We start from the raw sequence: 17,170 nt of genomic DNA on the forward strand, positions 1-17,170 counted from the left end.
CAACAAAATTAATGCCTCACAGATGTGAAGAAATCATGAAAAACTGGGGTTATACAACTAAATACTAGTTTAGTGATTCACAGGATTGCTAATAAAGCAGTTTGAACATAATAGTTTTGAGTTTGTAGCGTCAACAGCAGATACTACTATTATTGTGAACACCCCCTTTTCTACTTTTTTTTACTAATAGCCCAATTTCATAGCCTTAAGAGTGTGCATATCATGAATGCTTGGTCTTGTTGGATTTGTGAGAATCTACTGAATCTACTGGTACCTTGTTTCCCATGTAACAATAAGAAATATACTCAAAACCTGGATTAATCTTTTTAGTCACATAGCACTGCTATTATTCTGAACACTACTGTAGTAATACTTCACAGGGTATGACATGACACAAAAAATACACAACATTATAAAAATGTACCTCCCAAGTTGAACTTTGGCACGATACATAAAAATAATAACAATAAAATCAAGTAAAATGTATGAGCACAGTTATAAACGCTTAGACAAAGGGGGAACAAATACAGCATGGAAGGTGCAACATTCATTACAAAATGTCTAAAAATGGAGCATTTCAAATTGTGTTTGTTATTTTGAAGAGAGGTACCGTGAAAGCATGTTACCTTCACAACATGTGGGGCAATTTGCTTCTGACTGTGAAATATGTGGCAAGAGGAATTCAAAGGAAGAGGAACTGGGGGGGGGGGGGGGGGGGGGGATGATAACGTGAAGTGTTGGCGTGTAGACGGGTCCTGCTGCCAGCACTAAGCTTGTCCAGAAAGCAAAGTCAGACTTTGTCCATGGAAAGATTATCCAGACCCCAGACTGGTTCTGCCCTGAGGCTCCATACAGTCCTCTGCAGTGTCCTGATGGGGTCGGGGTGAAGGTATGAGAGTCCACTGCTGGATGAGGGGGATCAGTTGGAGGTGTCTGAGTGGACACTTCCGGGTCCTTCTGTAGGTGAAGTAACTGATGATGGAGTTGGAGCATCCTGCCAGCCGCCATTCACCTTAAACAGGAAAAAAGGAAAAGAGTCACTACGCGGTGCAACTGGGTCAAACAGAGATTCTGTGTTGGTACAAAGAGACATACTGAGGGCACGCGCTCTGTCAACGCTGCCATCACAAACCCAAGACACTGTCCTGATCAGCCTAAAGCCAAACATGGACGGGAGCAAAGACTAACCCACCGCAAATTATGGCTAATATTTCAAAAAAGGGGTGGACCTAAAATAAAACCAAGCAAAAAGAAATTAGAACTGACCTGATCATAAAGTGCACTGAGATTCAATTAATGAAGAAAATACAAAGTGCTGCTGTGCAAATCAGTGTCAAGACACCAGTAAAAGATCTAACAAAGATAATAATAATAATAATAATAATAATAATAAGACTGACAGTCTGCAGCTTTTAATATGACAAAAAAGAATTCAGGCTTTATTTATACTGAAATTGATCAGATTATTTTCTGTGAAACTAAATCTTTAAGACATATATTCAGTCAGTGCAGTCAGGTCCAAAAGTACACTTTGGACACTTTGTAATTTTTTTTCTCTGTGTTCTCCAACACAGTGGAGCTAAAACAATCAAAAGGTACTTGTAATGTCAACTTTTATCTTTAATCCAGTGGGTTCAACTAAAGGATTTTGTGGAATAATCTGTGGAAGTGTGAGATGTTGGGGAGCAAGCAGGCATCCAAGGAGAACTCCATCTGCGAGGTCAAAGCACTGAAACAGAACAGAGCCCAAGTACGTTATCACCATCAAAGGGCTAAAAGAATCCAGTGAAACTGCATCATTGTAAATTGGTCCATTGGGAAGAAGAAAAAGATCTCTCACTGCTTCGCTTACTCAAACTTGAGAAGTGGGGCAGGAGATCAAAGGCAGTATTTGAGGAGAGGAAAAGTCACCATCTTGAAGAGAGCCCTCGGGTACAAAGCCAGTAATGTTAAGGGTGTAGCTTTAGACCCCGGGTCTGAGGCCCACTGCACTCTTGTAGAAGGAAATTCAAGGCAAATGAAAAAAGAAGAGATGTTCCGTCTGATTATCATTCGGCCACTGAGGCACGACATCGACAGCAGAGCAACCCGGCCGATGGCGGTGATGCGTCTTCTTCCTCTTGGTGCGGCTCGCTGTCAGGACCATTAGTGTGGCAGGAATGTGATCTGAGCAGTGTGTTTAGACTGGGGTCCACGCAGCATCCTCCTGGTGTCTGTCCTATTGATTTTCCTCTTTATGATGCTGCTTGTCGCTGTGAATTCCCCCACTGTCTGCAGCTGCCTGCGAGCAACCACAACCCCCCACAAACAACCCTGACAACAAACAACCCACACACACACACACACACACACCACAGCAAGGCTGGTTTCAAGGGGTGTGAACATTTATTTTTGTCAGGACAGTGCACTCAGGGGGTTTAGGGGAGTGTCCAGCCCAAAGTAAACACAGGTCAGGTGCTCAAAGTCGTGAAGTCCAGCGCACGAGGTGTCACCTGTTTGTGCGTTTCTTCACGTTGGCCACGTGCGGCTGGAGGTGCAACGCCAGACCTGATCCAACATGACAGGTTCAGCCAAAGATGCTGTACATGTTTGGCTAGCTTGCATCCTATGTATGCTGGACGCTCCGCTGCCCATGGCGTGAACGCAACAGACATAATCACAGAGGCAACCGTGGAGCGCAGACAACTTCTGCTCAGTGGCGTCCTGAGCCCTGTGGCTTTAAAATAATTGGTAGAGGAACAAAGAGAAAAGCCTTACGCTGATGCCCTGTGGACTATACATCTGGTTAGCGGTGAGTCTGTCACTGTATCTGCCTGTCTGACTGATAACATGGTGAAGGGAATCCACCTAAAACCAACAAAAATCAAGGTCAGAGTCAAAACAACACAAACACATCAAGACATCAAAAATACAAAAAAAAATCAAACTTTAAAAATCCTCACAGGTTTTATCCCAATCTCCAAAAATTCTTTGACTGAACGTACAGTAACACTGTGCCCGATACGGAAAACACTGAAAGCTCCGCTCGTTCCATTTAGACCTAATCTCTATCACAAAACAACACTTATTTTTTTTTTTTTATTTTTTTTTATTTTTTTTTTTTTTATATAGCGCCAAATCACAACAAACAGTTGCCCCAAGGCGCTTTATATTGTAAGGCAAGGCCATACAATAATGATGTAAAACCCCAACGGTCAAAACGACCCCCTGTGAGCAAGCACTTGGCTACAGTGGGAAGGAAAAACTCCCTTTTAACAGGAAGAAACCTCCAGCAGAACCAGGCTCAGGGAGGGGCAGTCTTCTGCTGGGACTGGTTGGGGCTTAGAATACAGAAGCTCTACCTGTGTTTGTACACACACATATATATACAGTAGTGTTCAGAATAATAGTAGTGCTATGTGACTAAAAAGATTAATCCAGGTTTTGAGTATATTTCTTATTGTTACCTGGGAAACAAGGTACCAGTAGATTCAGTAGATTCTCACAAATCCAACAAGACCAAGCATTCATGATATGCACACTCTTAAGGCTGTTCATCTACAATGATTTCCAATGCTTTAAAATGGACAACAAAACCATAGACACGTGGAAGAAAACGGAAAACCATCAAAATGGATAGAAGAATAACCAGAATGGCAAAGGCTCACCCATTGATCAGCTCCAGGATGATCAAAGACAGTCTGGAGTTACCTGTAAGTGCTGTGACAGTTAGAAGATGCCTGTGTGAAGCTAATTTAAGTAGAAAAGGGGGTGTTCACAATAATAGTAGCATCTGCTGTTGACGCTACAAACTCAAAACGATTATGTTCAAACTGCTTTTTTAGCAATCCTGTGAATCACTGTAACCTCTTCTGCACATGTCTTTTATTTAAGAGAGGGACTTTGCGGGGGATTCTTGCAAATAAATTAGCTTCACACAGGCGTCTTCTAACTGTCACAGCACTTACAGGTAACTCCAGACTGTCTTTGATCATCCTGGAGCTGATCAATGGGTGAGCCTTTGCTATTCTGGTTATTCTTCTATCCATTTTGATGGTTGTTTTCTGTTTTCTTTCACACGTCTCTGGTTTTTTTTTGTCCATTTTAAAGCATTGGAGATCATTGTAGATGAACTACCTATAATTTTTTGCGCCTGCGTATAAGTTTTCCCCTCTCCAATCAACTTTTTAATCAAACTACACTGTTCTTCTGAACAATGTCTTGAACGTCCCATTTTCCTCAGGCTTTCAAAGAGAAAAGCATGTTCAACAGGTGCTGGCTTCATCCTTAAATAGGGGACACCTGATTCACACCTGTTTGTTCCACAAAATTGACAAACTCACTGACTGAATGCCGCACTACTATTATTGTGAACATCCCCTTTTCTACTTTTTTTACTTATATCCCAATTTCATAGCCTTAAGAGTGTGCATATCATGAATGCTTGGTCTTGTTGGATTTGTGAGAATCTACTGAATCTACTGGTACCTTGTTTCCCATGTAACAATAAGAAATATACTCAAAACCTGGATTACTCTTTTTAGTCACATAGCACTACTATTATTCTGAACACTACTGTATGTAGTTTTTTTTACTGTTGCTTTTATAGAATTTCATATTGTTCTCTGATGTTTTTTCTGGGGTCCTGGTGATTTTAACGGGTCTATCTTTTATCATATTTATTACATTCAAACCAACTGCAGATTACTGCAATACATTTAGTTGTAATGTCGACACCATTCACTCTAAAGCCGCGTTCACACCGGGCGCGACACGACGAGATATTGCGCCACAAACGCACCAATCGCTCAAAATCGCTTCATTTGCGTCACTTCATTCGCGTCCATTGTGTCGTGTTGCGTGGCTTGGCGCCACAACGCGTCCTTCCATAGGAATTACATGGCAACCTGTTCGCGTCGCGCCCAGTGTGAACGCAGCTTACATTTACGACAGATTTTTTGAATGTGTTTTTTCTATTATGTACTTTGTTCTATTCATTATTAAATATGATCATTATGACCACTGACACCTGGGCACTGAATTTCACTCTTTCATCCTTTTTTAAGATGGTTAGAATGACAGTTAAAAAAAATCCTTGATCCTTGGCAAAAGCAAAAACATATCCCCAACGTGGCAACATGTCAGAGATGACCAAAACTCAATCACACCACAAATGCTCTAGTTTGAACGATCTACAGCCTCGTGTTATTAAGTTATGGGTGAAAAACAGCAAAAACAGTCACAAAGCCTATTTCAGAGTGTAAAGGGCTCAAAAATTCAAGGTGCTTTAATTTTGCTTAAAAAAGATTTGGTTGAGCTAATAAGTTTCAAAAAAGGAATCGTTGGCACCAACTATTGTCATGTTTTGCAATAAATAAAATGTGTCCCTTTTTATGTATTATGTATATCAACCCAGTGATAGTCACTAATTATACAGCTGGTTTTTATTTATTTTCCTCCACATCAGTGGTGCAATGTGGTGCACCTCGTCCCAAGGAAAGACACCGAAAGACACCGTCGCGTGCATGAACCGTCTCACCAGGATCGTGGACGGTTGCCCGTCGGTGCGATGTTTTGTGGTTCGCTCATACGAGCTGTTTCGCCGTGAGTCGCCCTGAGTTGTACTTATTTGCACTATGTGTGAAGGAGCCCTTAATGTGATTTTACACAAAGTCGTCTTCTTGGACAGCTGGATGTGATTGGTGTGTTTTCATATTTGTAGGCGTGACAATTTTCATTAAGACGTAATAAAAGAAATGTTACATAATCCCACAATACTGATGAATATATTTGGCCAAATCTTCACAGTGTGTCAAAGTCCTGTTTGACCGTTTCCACACTGCTGGTATGAACCAGCCCAGTCTCATGTTTTTTTTTTTATGCTCCTGTGGTGAAATGATTCAAATTTTCATGATGGCTTTTTTTTTAAACTCACTATTACTAACCCTACTCCTACCCCCAACCCTAACCATAACCACCCCGACCCCCCTGCTTCACTTTTAATTTCGTGCAGCCATCACGGAATGTATTTTGAATTAATTCGTGCTACCGTGATGAAAATGTGGCATTTTTTTTCGTGACAATATCACAAACCAATAGATTAATGTATATTTCATGCTGCTGAATCACGACATGCCGTGAGATTGGGTTGTATGTTCACATGTCCACATGTACCAGCTGGTTTTTATTTCTTCCACATAAGCGGTGCCATGTGGTGGACCTGTCACTATAACTGCTCGACGGACGCTCGGCGCGTGCATGAACTCTCACACTGGGTTTGTGCACGCCTGCCCGTCGGCGTGATGTTTCGTGCGCTAATTTCAAACTATTTCACACTGTTTCACCGTTTTCGCCCAAACGCTGTCGAAAGTTCGCACTATGTGTGAAGGGGCCATTAATGAAGCCATTTCAGGCATAGAACACATTTGTTTCTGATGGATTTGTTTTCCTCAGTGCTCACTGGGATAAAACAAACAACAATTACCATAGTTTCCATGGTATAGGTCACACCTTTTACAGTGAGGAAAATAAGTATTTGAACACCTGTGAAAATCAATGTTAATATTTGGTACAGTAGCCTTTGTTTGCAATTACAGAGGTCAAATGTTTCCTGTAGTTTTTCACCAGGTTTGCACACACTGCAGCAGGGATTTTGGTCCACTCCTCCATACAGATCTTCTCTAGAGCTTTCAGGTTTGGAGTTTCAGCTCCCTCCAAAGATTTTCTATTGAGTTCAGGTCTGGAGACTGGCCAGGCCACTCCAGGACCTTGAAATGCTTCTTACGGAGCCCCTCCGTAGTTGCCCTGGCTGTGTGTTTGGGGTCATTGTCATGCTGAAGACGCAGCCATGACCCATCTTCAATGCTCTTACTGAGGGAAGGAGGTTGTTTGCCAAAATCTCACAATACATGACCCCATCCATCCTCCCTTCAATATGGTGCAGTCGTCCTGTCCCCTTTGCAGAAGAGCACTCCCAGAGTATGATGTTTCCACCCCCATGCTTCACGGTTGGGATGGTTTTCTTGGGGTTGTTCTCATCCTCTAAACATGATAAGTGGAGTTGATTCCAAAAAGCTCTATTCCGGTCTCATCTGACCACACGACCTTCTCCCATGCCTCCTCTGGATCATCCAGATGGTCAGTGGTGAACTTCAAACGGGCCTGGACATGTGGTGGCTTAAGCAAATATGTAGGACTGTTTTTTTGCATTTACGCAATATCTCTAAAATCAGAAAGGTCTTGTCTCAGAATGATGCTGAAAAACTAATTCATGCATTTATTTCCTCTAGGCTGGACTATTGTAATTCATTATTATCAGGTTGTCCTAAAAGTTCCCTAAAAAGCCTTCAGTTAATTCAAAATGCTGCAGCTAGAGTACTGACGGGGACTAGAAGGAGAGAGCATATCTCACCCATATTGGCCTCTCTTCATTGGCTTCCTGTTAATTCTAGAATAGAATTTAAAATTCTTCTTCTTACTTATAAGGTTTTGAATAATCAGGTCCCATCTTATCTTAGGGACCTCGTAGTACCATATCACCCCAATAGAGCGCTTCGCTCTCAGACTGCAGGCTTACTTGTAGTTCCTAGGGTTTGTAAGAGTAGAATGGGAGGCAGAGCCTTCAGCTTTCAGGCTCCTCTCCTGTGGAACCAGCTCCCAATTCAGATCAGGGAGACAGACACCCTCTCTACTTTTAAGATTAGGCTTAAAACTTTCCTTTTTGCTAAAGCTTATAGTTAGGGCTGGATCAGGTGACCCTGAACCATCCCTTAGTTATGCTGCTATAGACATAGACTGCTGGGGGGTTCCCATGATGCACTAAGTGTTTCTTTCTCTTTTTGCTCTGTATGCACCACTCTGCATTTAATCATTAGTGATTGATCTCTGCTGTCTTCCACAGCATGTCTTTTTCCTGGTTCTCGCCCTCAGCCCCAACCAGTCCCAGCAGAAGACTGCCCCTCCCTGGGCCTGGTTCTGCTGGAGGTTTCTTCCTATTGGGGGGGGTTCCTTCCCACTGTCACCAAGTGCTTGCTCACAGGAGGTCGTTTTGACCGTTGGGGTTTTTCTGTAATTATTGTATGGCTTTTGCCTTACAATATAAAGCAGGATTTTAAACCATGACAGCGTCATGTGTTACAAATGTAATCTTTGTGACTCTGGTCCCAGCTCTCTTCAGGTCATTGACCAGGTCCTCCTGTGTAGTTCTGAGCTTTCTCAGAATCATCCTTACCCCACAAAGTGAGATCTTGCATGGAATCCCAGACCGAGGGAGATTGACAGTCATCTTGTGTTTCTTCTACTTTCTAATAAATAATCATAACAGTTGTTGTCTTCTACCAAGCTGCTTGCCTGTTGTCCTGTAGTCCATCCCAGCCTTGTGCAGGTCTACAGTTTTGTCCCTGGTGTCCTTAGACAGCTCTTTGGTCTTGGCTATGGTGGACAGGTTGGAGTGTGATTGACTGAGTGTGTGAACAGGTGTCTTTTATACAGGTAACAAGTTCAAACAGGTGCAATTAATACAGGTAAAGAGTGCAGAATAAGAGGGCTTCTTAAAGAAAAATTAACAGGTCTGTGTGAGCCAGAATTCTTGCTGGTTGGTAGATGTTCAAATACTTATTTGCAGCAGTAACATACAAATAAATTATTCAAAAAATCATACATTGTGATATCCGGATTTTTTTTTTTTAGATTATGTCTCTCACAGTGGACATGCACCTAAGATGAAAATTTCAGACCCCTCCATGATTTCTAAGTGGGAGAACTTGCAAAATCGCAGGGTGTTCAAATACTTATTTGCCTCAATGCATATTACAGTTTTTGCAAAATTTGGCTAACTGTCAAAACTCTACACACAAGCAAGATAAGACACAACACAACACTATTCCTTCTAAAAATGTCATTCTAGCAATAAAATGATAAACACATGCACCATTTTGAAACACTTTCAAATCAACAGCAATACACTGATGTGTTTTAGATAAAACACTGAAGTCAATATATTTTATTTACTTTTTCTCAAACAAGAGCTGAAAGTTACAGTATGTAGCAACTAAAATGTTTTTTCCTGTTTTTTTCCCAAAGAAATAGAAATTTCTTACAAATACCTAATGAAAGACAGAGTACTGTACAGTTCAAATTCAAAACATAAAAACCCCCAATGAAAATAAGTGTTTGCAGTACTGTAGTTTACATACATGGTACAATAACATCAGAATGACATTGCACTTGACAGTACTATCTGTCCACTGTGTGGTGGCTGAGCTTTGGGTGGACCCTGTGTCCAGCTTCCCTCAGTGTGAGGCCGTGGTTGATCACATCATCCACCCAAGTTGCTCGAATTTCATCTGAAACATTTCTCCTTTTTGCTCTTCTTTGTCCTTGTCCTTGTCCACATATTTCTCTGTCTTTGTCGTCCTTGTCCTCTTTCTCTGGGTCTTATCGCGTCCCTGATTGCAGATTTGACTAAATGTCTTATCTCAGCTCTATTTGTTGTGCCAAATGTCAGACTCATTTATGGTGAGTTTTCTGTGTGAGTGTTTTCTGATGTGTGCATAAAGTATTTCCAGTTGCCAGATGTGTTTTGTATTTTTATTATATGTGTTTTCCCAATGATAACAAGGTATTTTATCTTTGAGTTCAGTTTCTACTGTACGAAACTATGTGCAATGTTCTGCAACAACTGTGTTGAAGAACTTCAAGCAAAATGTAAAGCAGAAAATGTGAAGTTTTGCATTTTAAGTTTTAGTCTAAGCATTCGCTTTTTGGGGGTAAGCAGTTGGCAAAAACTGTATTAGCTCTTTAATTTTGTATTTTTGTTAATTGTTATAATGCACTTTTTATTATTGGCATTTATTGTCATTATTTTAGCTCATTTTGTTTTGATTCCTGTGCTTTGATTCCTGGGAGACTTGTATATAAATAATCATTATAATTCTTATTGTTCATAATGAATGTGTGATTTTCTTGGTATATAAGTCACAGGACCTCCCAAAGTCGTCAAAACCCTGAGTTGTACTCTGAAAAATACAGAAATAATGCTGAGAATATTTTTGTACAGCACTGATGTTATTGAGCTGTAAAGCTGATAATTGTCCACAAAGCGTCATGTAGTAGTCTGCTGCTCGGCTCAGGGTCCTACCTGTGACTGCATGTTGGTTCCCACCTGAGCCCCCTGGTATGAGTCTCCATTGAGAGACTGCACAGTCATGAACAAGTCCCCAGAGTTTGACATGTTAAAAGAGGCAGCAGAACCTGAAAGGAGAAGGAGCACCTGAATCACACAGAGAAAGCCGGCAAGCAGAGAAAGACAGGCCGAGAAACCTGGAAGAACATCATGCAGAAGTCAGCAAGCCACAGGCGGCACCACACTGTTAGCACCGCTGAGGCCGTGGTGGAGGTGACATGCAGGCTAAAAGGCTTATGAAGGCCACATCACAGCAAGAAGCCTTCAAAGGACAACAACAAAGTGGAAACCAACAAAACATCCGACGACCCTCCACAAAGTAACATTCCGCTCTGGTAATTTTTTAGGTCCTAAATATAGGACACAAACAGGTAACGTGATGGAATCAAACCCAGGTCCACAGATCCACATATCCTTATCCTGCCGGTCTACACTGCAGGCACTCTGATTCAGTGTAAATAATGATGTAAATTTTAAAAAATTTCGAGTCTCACCCACCAAAAAGTTTCCTTTTGGTGAGTCATTCTCACATGTAAAATTGTTTGCCAATCAGAAATTATTTAGAGGTGGCTCAAGGTCACCAAACATTGAAAATCTACCTGCAACAATCGGCATTGGTGCAACATTTGAAATGTCATATCTCTGCCACTGTTAGAACTATTAGATCACTACTTTTCATTTGTGTACAATTTCCTTTGGTAATTTAGAAATTAGCAGCAGATTTGGTGCCTGATGTTTACTGCAGTGAATATACGAGTTCTATTAGAAAAGTATCCGACCTTATTATTTTTTTCAAAAACCATATGGATTTGAATCACATGTGATTGCGTCAGACAAGCTTGAACCCTCGTGCGCATGCTTGAGTTTTTCCACGCCTGTCGGTTGCGTCATTCGCCTGTGAGCAGGCTTTGAGTGAGGAGTGGTCCAGCCCCCTCGTCGGATTTTCATTTTCAGGAAATGGCGGAATGATTTGGGCTTTTTTTCCATCAGAATTTTTTCAGAAACTTTTAGAGACTGGCAGGTGGAAACCATTAGAAAAATTTATCTGGCTTTCGGTGAAAATTTTACAGGCTTGGTAGAGAATAAGGAGTGTTACTGTCGCTTTAAGGACGGCCCCCAGCGGCTGTGGGGCGCACCGCGCTCCGAAGCCGCCATCGACAGGCTGAACGACCATTTCATTTCTAAACGGATGGCTGTCTGGATCCGTGACCATCGTGTGCCATTTCTCTGGTTATCACAAGAGCTGTGGACATCAACCTTTGTTGTTGTGCTTTGGCTAACTATGTAAAACCAGCTGTCAAGAATTTGGGAGTGATATTTGACAGCTGTTTGAGGTTCGATCAACAGATAAATTCTGTTGTCAAAGCTAGTTTTTTCCAACTTCGCCTCTTGGCTAAAATAAAGCACTTTCTCAGTAGACGTGATCTTGAGACGGCCATTCATGCTTTCATCAGCTCCAGACTTGATTATTGTAATGCACTTTATTCGGGCATTAATCAGTCATCTCTTGTGCGTCTCCAGTTGGTGCAGAATGCTGCTGCTCGTCTTTTGACAAACACTTCTAGACGTGAGCATATTGCGCCCATCCTATACTCACTCCACTGGCTTCCAGTTCGTTTTAGAATTGATTTTAAAATTTTAATGTTTGTTTTTAAAGCTATTTATGGCCTTGCACCTCCCTACTTGTCTGAAATTTTAACTTTGCGCACCTACAGTAGGACGTTAAGGGCGTCTGGCCAGCTTTACTTAGATGTTCCAAGGTCAAGATATAAACGCTGGGGTGATCATGCTTTCGCGGTAGCTGGCCCCAGCTACCTCTTGAGTTACATACTATTCCTGACCTAGCACTTTTTAAATCTAAGTTAAAGACTTATTTATTTAAACTGGCTTTTAACACTTAGTGGGGAGGTGACATGTTATGTTATTTTTATGTTCTTTTTTTATGTGTTGTTTTAAAATTTCATTTTATATGTGTTTTATTTTGTAAATTTGTGTTTTTAATGTTAAGCACTTTGGACACCAGTCGGTGCTGTAAAGCGCTTTATAAGTAAATGTTGATTGATTGATTGATTGATCAACCATTTTCCGGCAGATTTCACTTTTAACAAGAGATTTTGTCATGGAAAGCTGAGCGGAGGCTTCGCGTGTCACGATGGATTCACTACTGGAATGAGACAAAACCACCTCCGTTTTGGTCTCACAGGACGGCTTTGAGATGGCGTTCAGACAGCTGTCGGTGGTTTTTCCATCGAGTGATTATCCGAGAAATTGTGGATGTGCCTGGACATGCCAGAACATGTCCCATGAGGCTTCATCACGGCGTTGCTGTGCGCCATGCGGCACCACTGCAACGCGCGAAGCCTTCGCTCCTCTTTCCATGACAAAAACTCCTGTAACAGTGGAATGTGCCGTAAACTGGACGCTGTGTTTTATCCGGGACGTCGTCTGACTAGCACAGGAATTGTGAAAAGACATGGACATCAGCACTTTTTCGGCACATTGAGACAGACGTGCGGAGGAATTCCGCGCGTCACGGCGGTGCCGCATGGCGCAAAGCAACGCCATGATAAAGCCTCACGGGACATGTTCTGGCATGTCCAGGCACATCCACAATTTCTCGGATAATCACTCGATGGAAAAACCACCAACAGCTGTCTGAACGCCATCTCAAAGCCGTCCTGTGAGACCAAAATGGAGGTGGTTTTGTCTCGCTCCAGTAGCGAATCCATCGTGATGCGCGAAGCCTCCGCTCGGCTTTCCATGACAAAATCTCTTGTTAAAAGTGAAATCTGCCAGAAAATGGTTGATGTCCAGCTCTTGTGATAACCAGAGAAATGGCACACGATGGTCACGGATCCAGACAGCCATCCGTTTAGAAATGAAATGGTCGTTCAGCCTGTCGATGGCGGCTTCGGAGTGCAGTGCGCCCCACAGCCGCTGGGGGCCGTCCTTAAAGCGACAGTAACACTCCTTATTTTCTACCAAGCCCGTAACATTTTCACTGACAGCCAGATAAATTTTTCTAATGGTTTCCACCTGCCAGTCTCTAACAGTTTCTGAAAAAATTCTGATGGAAAAAAAGCCCAAATTATTCCGCCATTTCCTGACAATGAAAATCCGACGAGGGGGCTGGACCACTCCTCACTTAAAGCCTGCTCACAGGCGAATGACGCAACCGACAGGCGTGAAAAAACTCACGCATGCGCATGAGGGTTCAAGCTTGTCTGACGCAATCACAGTGATTCAAATCCATATGGTTTTTGAAAAAATAATAAGGTTGGATACTTTTCTAATAGACCTCGTACAATTCCAAACTTGGCTGGTTTTGCCAGTTTTTTGCAGATCTGAAACCTGGAAGACTGGGAAGTGAAAGAAAACTATAGCACTGTATGGACACACCAGTTTTGGTCTCTCTAAACACTAGAAACATTGATATATTCCATATGAAAGCATCACAGTAACATATTACATACCTTTAACCAGCAGCTGATTTTCAGTATTCACATAAGTATTTTCATTGCACTAATTATACAGAAATGATAAAAACGGCCCTGACAGAGTGTTCTTTCAACATTTATGATTAATCTATAAGCACTTGCAGAATCAAATCAAATCAATTTTATTTATATAGCGCCAAATCACAACAAACAGTTGCCCCAAGGCGCTTTATATTGTAAGGCAAAAGCCATACAATAATTACAGAAAAACCCCAACGGTCAAAACGACCCCCTGTGAGCAAGCACTTGGCGACAGTGGGAAGGAAAAACTCCCTTTTATCAGGAAGAAACCTCCAGCAGAACCAGGCTCAGGGAGGGGCAGTCTTCTGCTGGGACTGGTTGGGGCTGAGGGAGAGAACCAGGAAAAAGACATGCTGTGGAGGGGAGCAGAGATCAATCACTAATGATTAAAAGCAGAGTGGTGCATACAGAGCAAAAAGAGAAAAGAATGCAGACAGTTATCAACAAAGTACCAAACAATATTAAACAAAGCCATAAAGGCAAAATAAAAAGTAAGTAAACACAGTATTGTAAATATAACATGTAAATAAATTGTCTAACTGACCAATATCATAGGCTGACTATGAAGCCCAGCTTCTGCACAAATTGGGTTTGGAGCCAAGTTTGGACCTGTACAGTCACTGCAGTAAACATTTAGCACCCAATCTGCTGCTATAATTTCTAAATTACCAAAATAAACTGTACACATCTGAAAAGTAGTGATCTAATAGTTCTAAAAGTGGTAAAGATATGACATTCCAATTATTGCACTGATGTTGATTGTCGCAGGTAGATTTTCAATGTTTGGTGACCTTGAGCCACCTCTAAATAATTTCTGATTGGCAAACAATTTTACATGTGAGAATGACTCACCAAAAGGAAACTTTCTGGTGGGTGAGACTCGAAATTTTTTAAAGTTGGCACTTTTTGGGACACCCTAGGCTAAGGGTTGGGAACAAATTGCAATATGCTGCAATTTGTTCATTAAATTTATGCTTCCCCATGTCATCACTCTGTCTGTACTCCTCAGAGCGTTTCAGCAACAAACAAGATTGTTGGAACCTCACTTTGCACTGTGTTATGATGCCATTTATTTCCATATTTTTAATGGCAATGTGTGGCACAGTGACTTGGTGGTTAGCACTATTGCCTCACAGCAAGAAGGTCATGGTATCAATTCCCAGGTGCTCCTTTCTGTGTGGAGTTTGCATGTTCTCTCCGTGTTTGTGTGGTTTCCCTTCAGGTGCTCCAGCTTCCTCCCAAAGACAGGCAGGTCTGGTGAACTGGAAAATCTAACGCCTTGTCCACACAGATACAAAACAATCTCTGCTTTCAAATAGTGTTCCATAAACCCAGCAACGGTTCAAGATTTATCTGCGTGCACACTAAAATGCTCAAACTGACCAAAAAAACCTGTAGTACATATGCCAGGCCTGTATGTGGTGCTGTATGTTGTCTGAGTGAATGTGTTTTTCCGTCATTCCCTGGACTTTCTATGGCTGGAAAACATCAGTGAGAGAGAGATATTGTTATGTGTCGACGCGGGTTGAGGAGCGGACCTGCGTCTGACGGAACCCAGCGCTAAAAATAACCAGAAAGCGGTTCCTAAACAGAACAATTTATTTTTCACCCTCTTTGGTGCATAATAATGTGTACAAACTAAAACGGCGTCTTTCTGGTGGAGTGACTGTTGGTACGCTCTCCAGCGCCCAAAAGGCTCGAAGCCCGGCGCTCCTGGACCCACTACCACCAGACAAACACCCCCCAGGTGGACACGACAAACCGACTCTCTGTGAAGCAAAGAAGATGTGAGGTAAGTCAGCAGTTACAACTAATATCTTTCAAAAGACACACGCTATCAGCAACACATTCAGGTCTGTATTTTTTAACTTTATGCAAATGAGCAGCTTCTCACAACAGGTGGAGGATCACTTATCCGCACGCCACAGCAGTGAGAAGCAAACTGCACAATTCTCATCACAATTCAAGTATACTGTGTAACAAAACACCAAGTTACTATCAACAATTAGTCAAACACTTAATCACCTTTAATGTGTGCTGACAGCATGTGTCCTCACCCTTCCTTGCTTCACTGGCTCGATGTGTCAAACACAGGCGCGGTCCTCAGCGTCTCACAAACGAACATCACAAGGTCGAGTTCCCGGCAGTTCTGCTTGAATCACACATGACTTAAATGCAGAACGCCATCCAATTATCTGCTTCAGCTGAAAGTCTTTAAGGTTGCATGTGAGCAGCAGTCACAGGTGCTACACATGATGTTGATGAGGGTGAAGGATTCTTCAGCCAGCACCTTCTCCACAGACAAATCAGTTTCCATGCCACCTGAGGAGCAAAGAAAAGAAAAGAACACCAAAATATCCAGCCACACCCCCCAACACACAACAGATATGGTGGAAAAAAGAGCTAAAGATTAAATGACTCATTTTCCACACTTCAGTTTGGATCGATCTTATGTGCGTGCATGCAGGCGCACATGAGCATTTCTCTGCCATTCAAGCAGGCAGCGTCAACCAACTCAGCAGAAAATGACATCATTGCATAATTAACACTTTTCAGTGGATGTTCGATGGCTGGAATATACAACACAGCCATGAAAAATAAAGATTGTTTTTAAAAAGTCATTGCAGGGAAGAAGTTCTTATTTAATGTGGGTTGCCAACGAAAGCACTTATTAGCAGCTTATTTCCAGAAGGGCTTACAGAATGCATCTCTCTTTCTCCCCAGCAGAACTCTTCAAAGTGCCAGTTAGGAACTTGACTGTAATCGGGAAGCAATCCTGGATTGCTGGTAAGGGTGGATTGGCCACTGGGTGTACTGGAATTTTTTCCAGTGGGCCGATCAATAATGGACCGATAGCTACCCGTTTTTTTTTTTTTTTTTGGCTGACTCGCTGCACGTTGCCATGATAACTCTTCCAGCCCAGGGAGAGAGACATGCACGAACCCACAGAGCTCAGCTGCAGCCTGCAGACACAGCATAGGCCCAGTGGCTTGTCTGTCAAAAGAATATGAACCAACTGTGGCCCAATTGTCATCCAATCACCTTTAATGATGAGCAGTGAGAAAAACAATACAGTAGAACAAGAAAAACAAAGCGAGTCACAAAATGGAGACCAAAATGGAAAGGCAGTGCAGAAAAACTGAGGGAAAAGGAAAAAAAAAAGAGCAGAAAAATTTCAGAGATGTTTGCTGCAGCAGGTGGTTGTCGGAGTCGGACAGTGAGGTTCCCACCACACTCATCAAACTCCTAGGGGTTGAATTGTGTCTAACTGTAATTAGATGGGTTAACTGCAGAGAACAAATATTGATGTATGAATGTACGCACAATGACAATAAAGGCTATGTTATTATTTTTATTAATAATAATAATAATAATATATTAACTCCTTCCATGTGAGGTGTTTTCATGCAGGTGCTTCAAGCTCATGGCAGCTTAAAAAACAACACCACCAACACACAGGCACATAATAAATCCAAACTGTACAGAAATG

General features: G+C 42.0%; 1 protein-coding gene across 1 annotated transcript in view; it reads right to left on the minus strand.

The window, feature by feature from the left end:
* Positions 1-287: 287 nt before the first annotated feature.
* pbx1b (pre-B-cell leukemia homeobox 1b) overlaps positions 288-17,170 on the minus strand; it is a 390,181-nt gene continuing 373,298 nt past the window's right edge. The window contains exons 6-8 of the mRNA XM_034180734.1: positions 10,118-10,230; positions 2,758-2,847; positions 288-1,012 (exon numbers count right to left, since the gene is read on the minus strand). Of these exons, the coding sequence (XP_034036625.1) occupies positions 920-1,012; positions 2,758-2,847; positions 10,118-10,230 (296 nt within the window). The 3' untranslated portion in view covers positions 288-919. The remainder of the gene's footprint in view (positions 1,013-2,757; positions 2,848-10,117; positions 10,231-17,170) is intronic.

The sequence above is a fragment of the Thalassophryne amazonica genome, chromosome 10 (assembly GCF_902500255.1).
Source record: "Thalassophryne amazonica chromosome 10, fThaAma1.1, whole genome shotgun sequence".
NCBI classification, from domain to species: Eukaryota; Metazoa; Chordata; class Actinopteri; order Batrachoidiformes; family Batrachoididae; genus Thalassophryne; species Thalassophryne amazonica.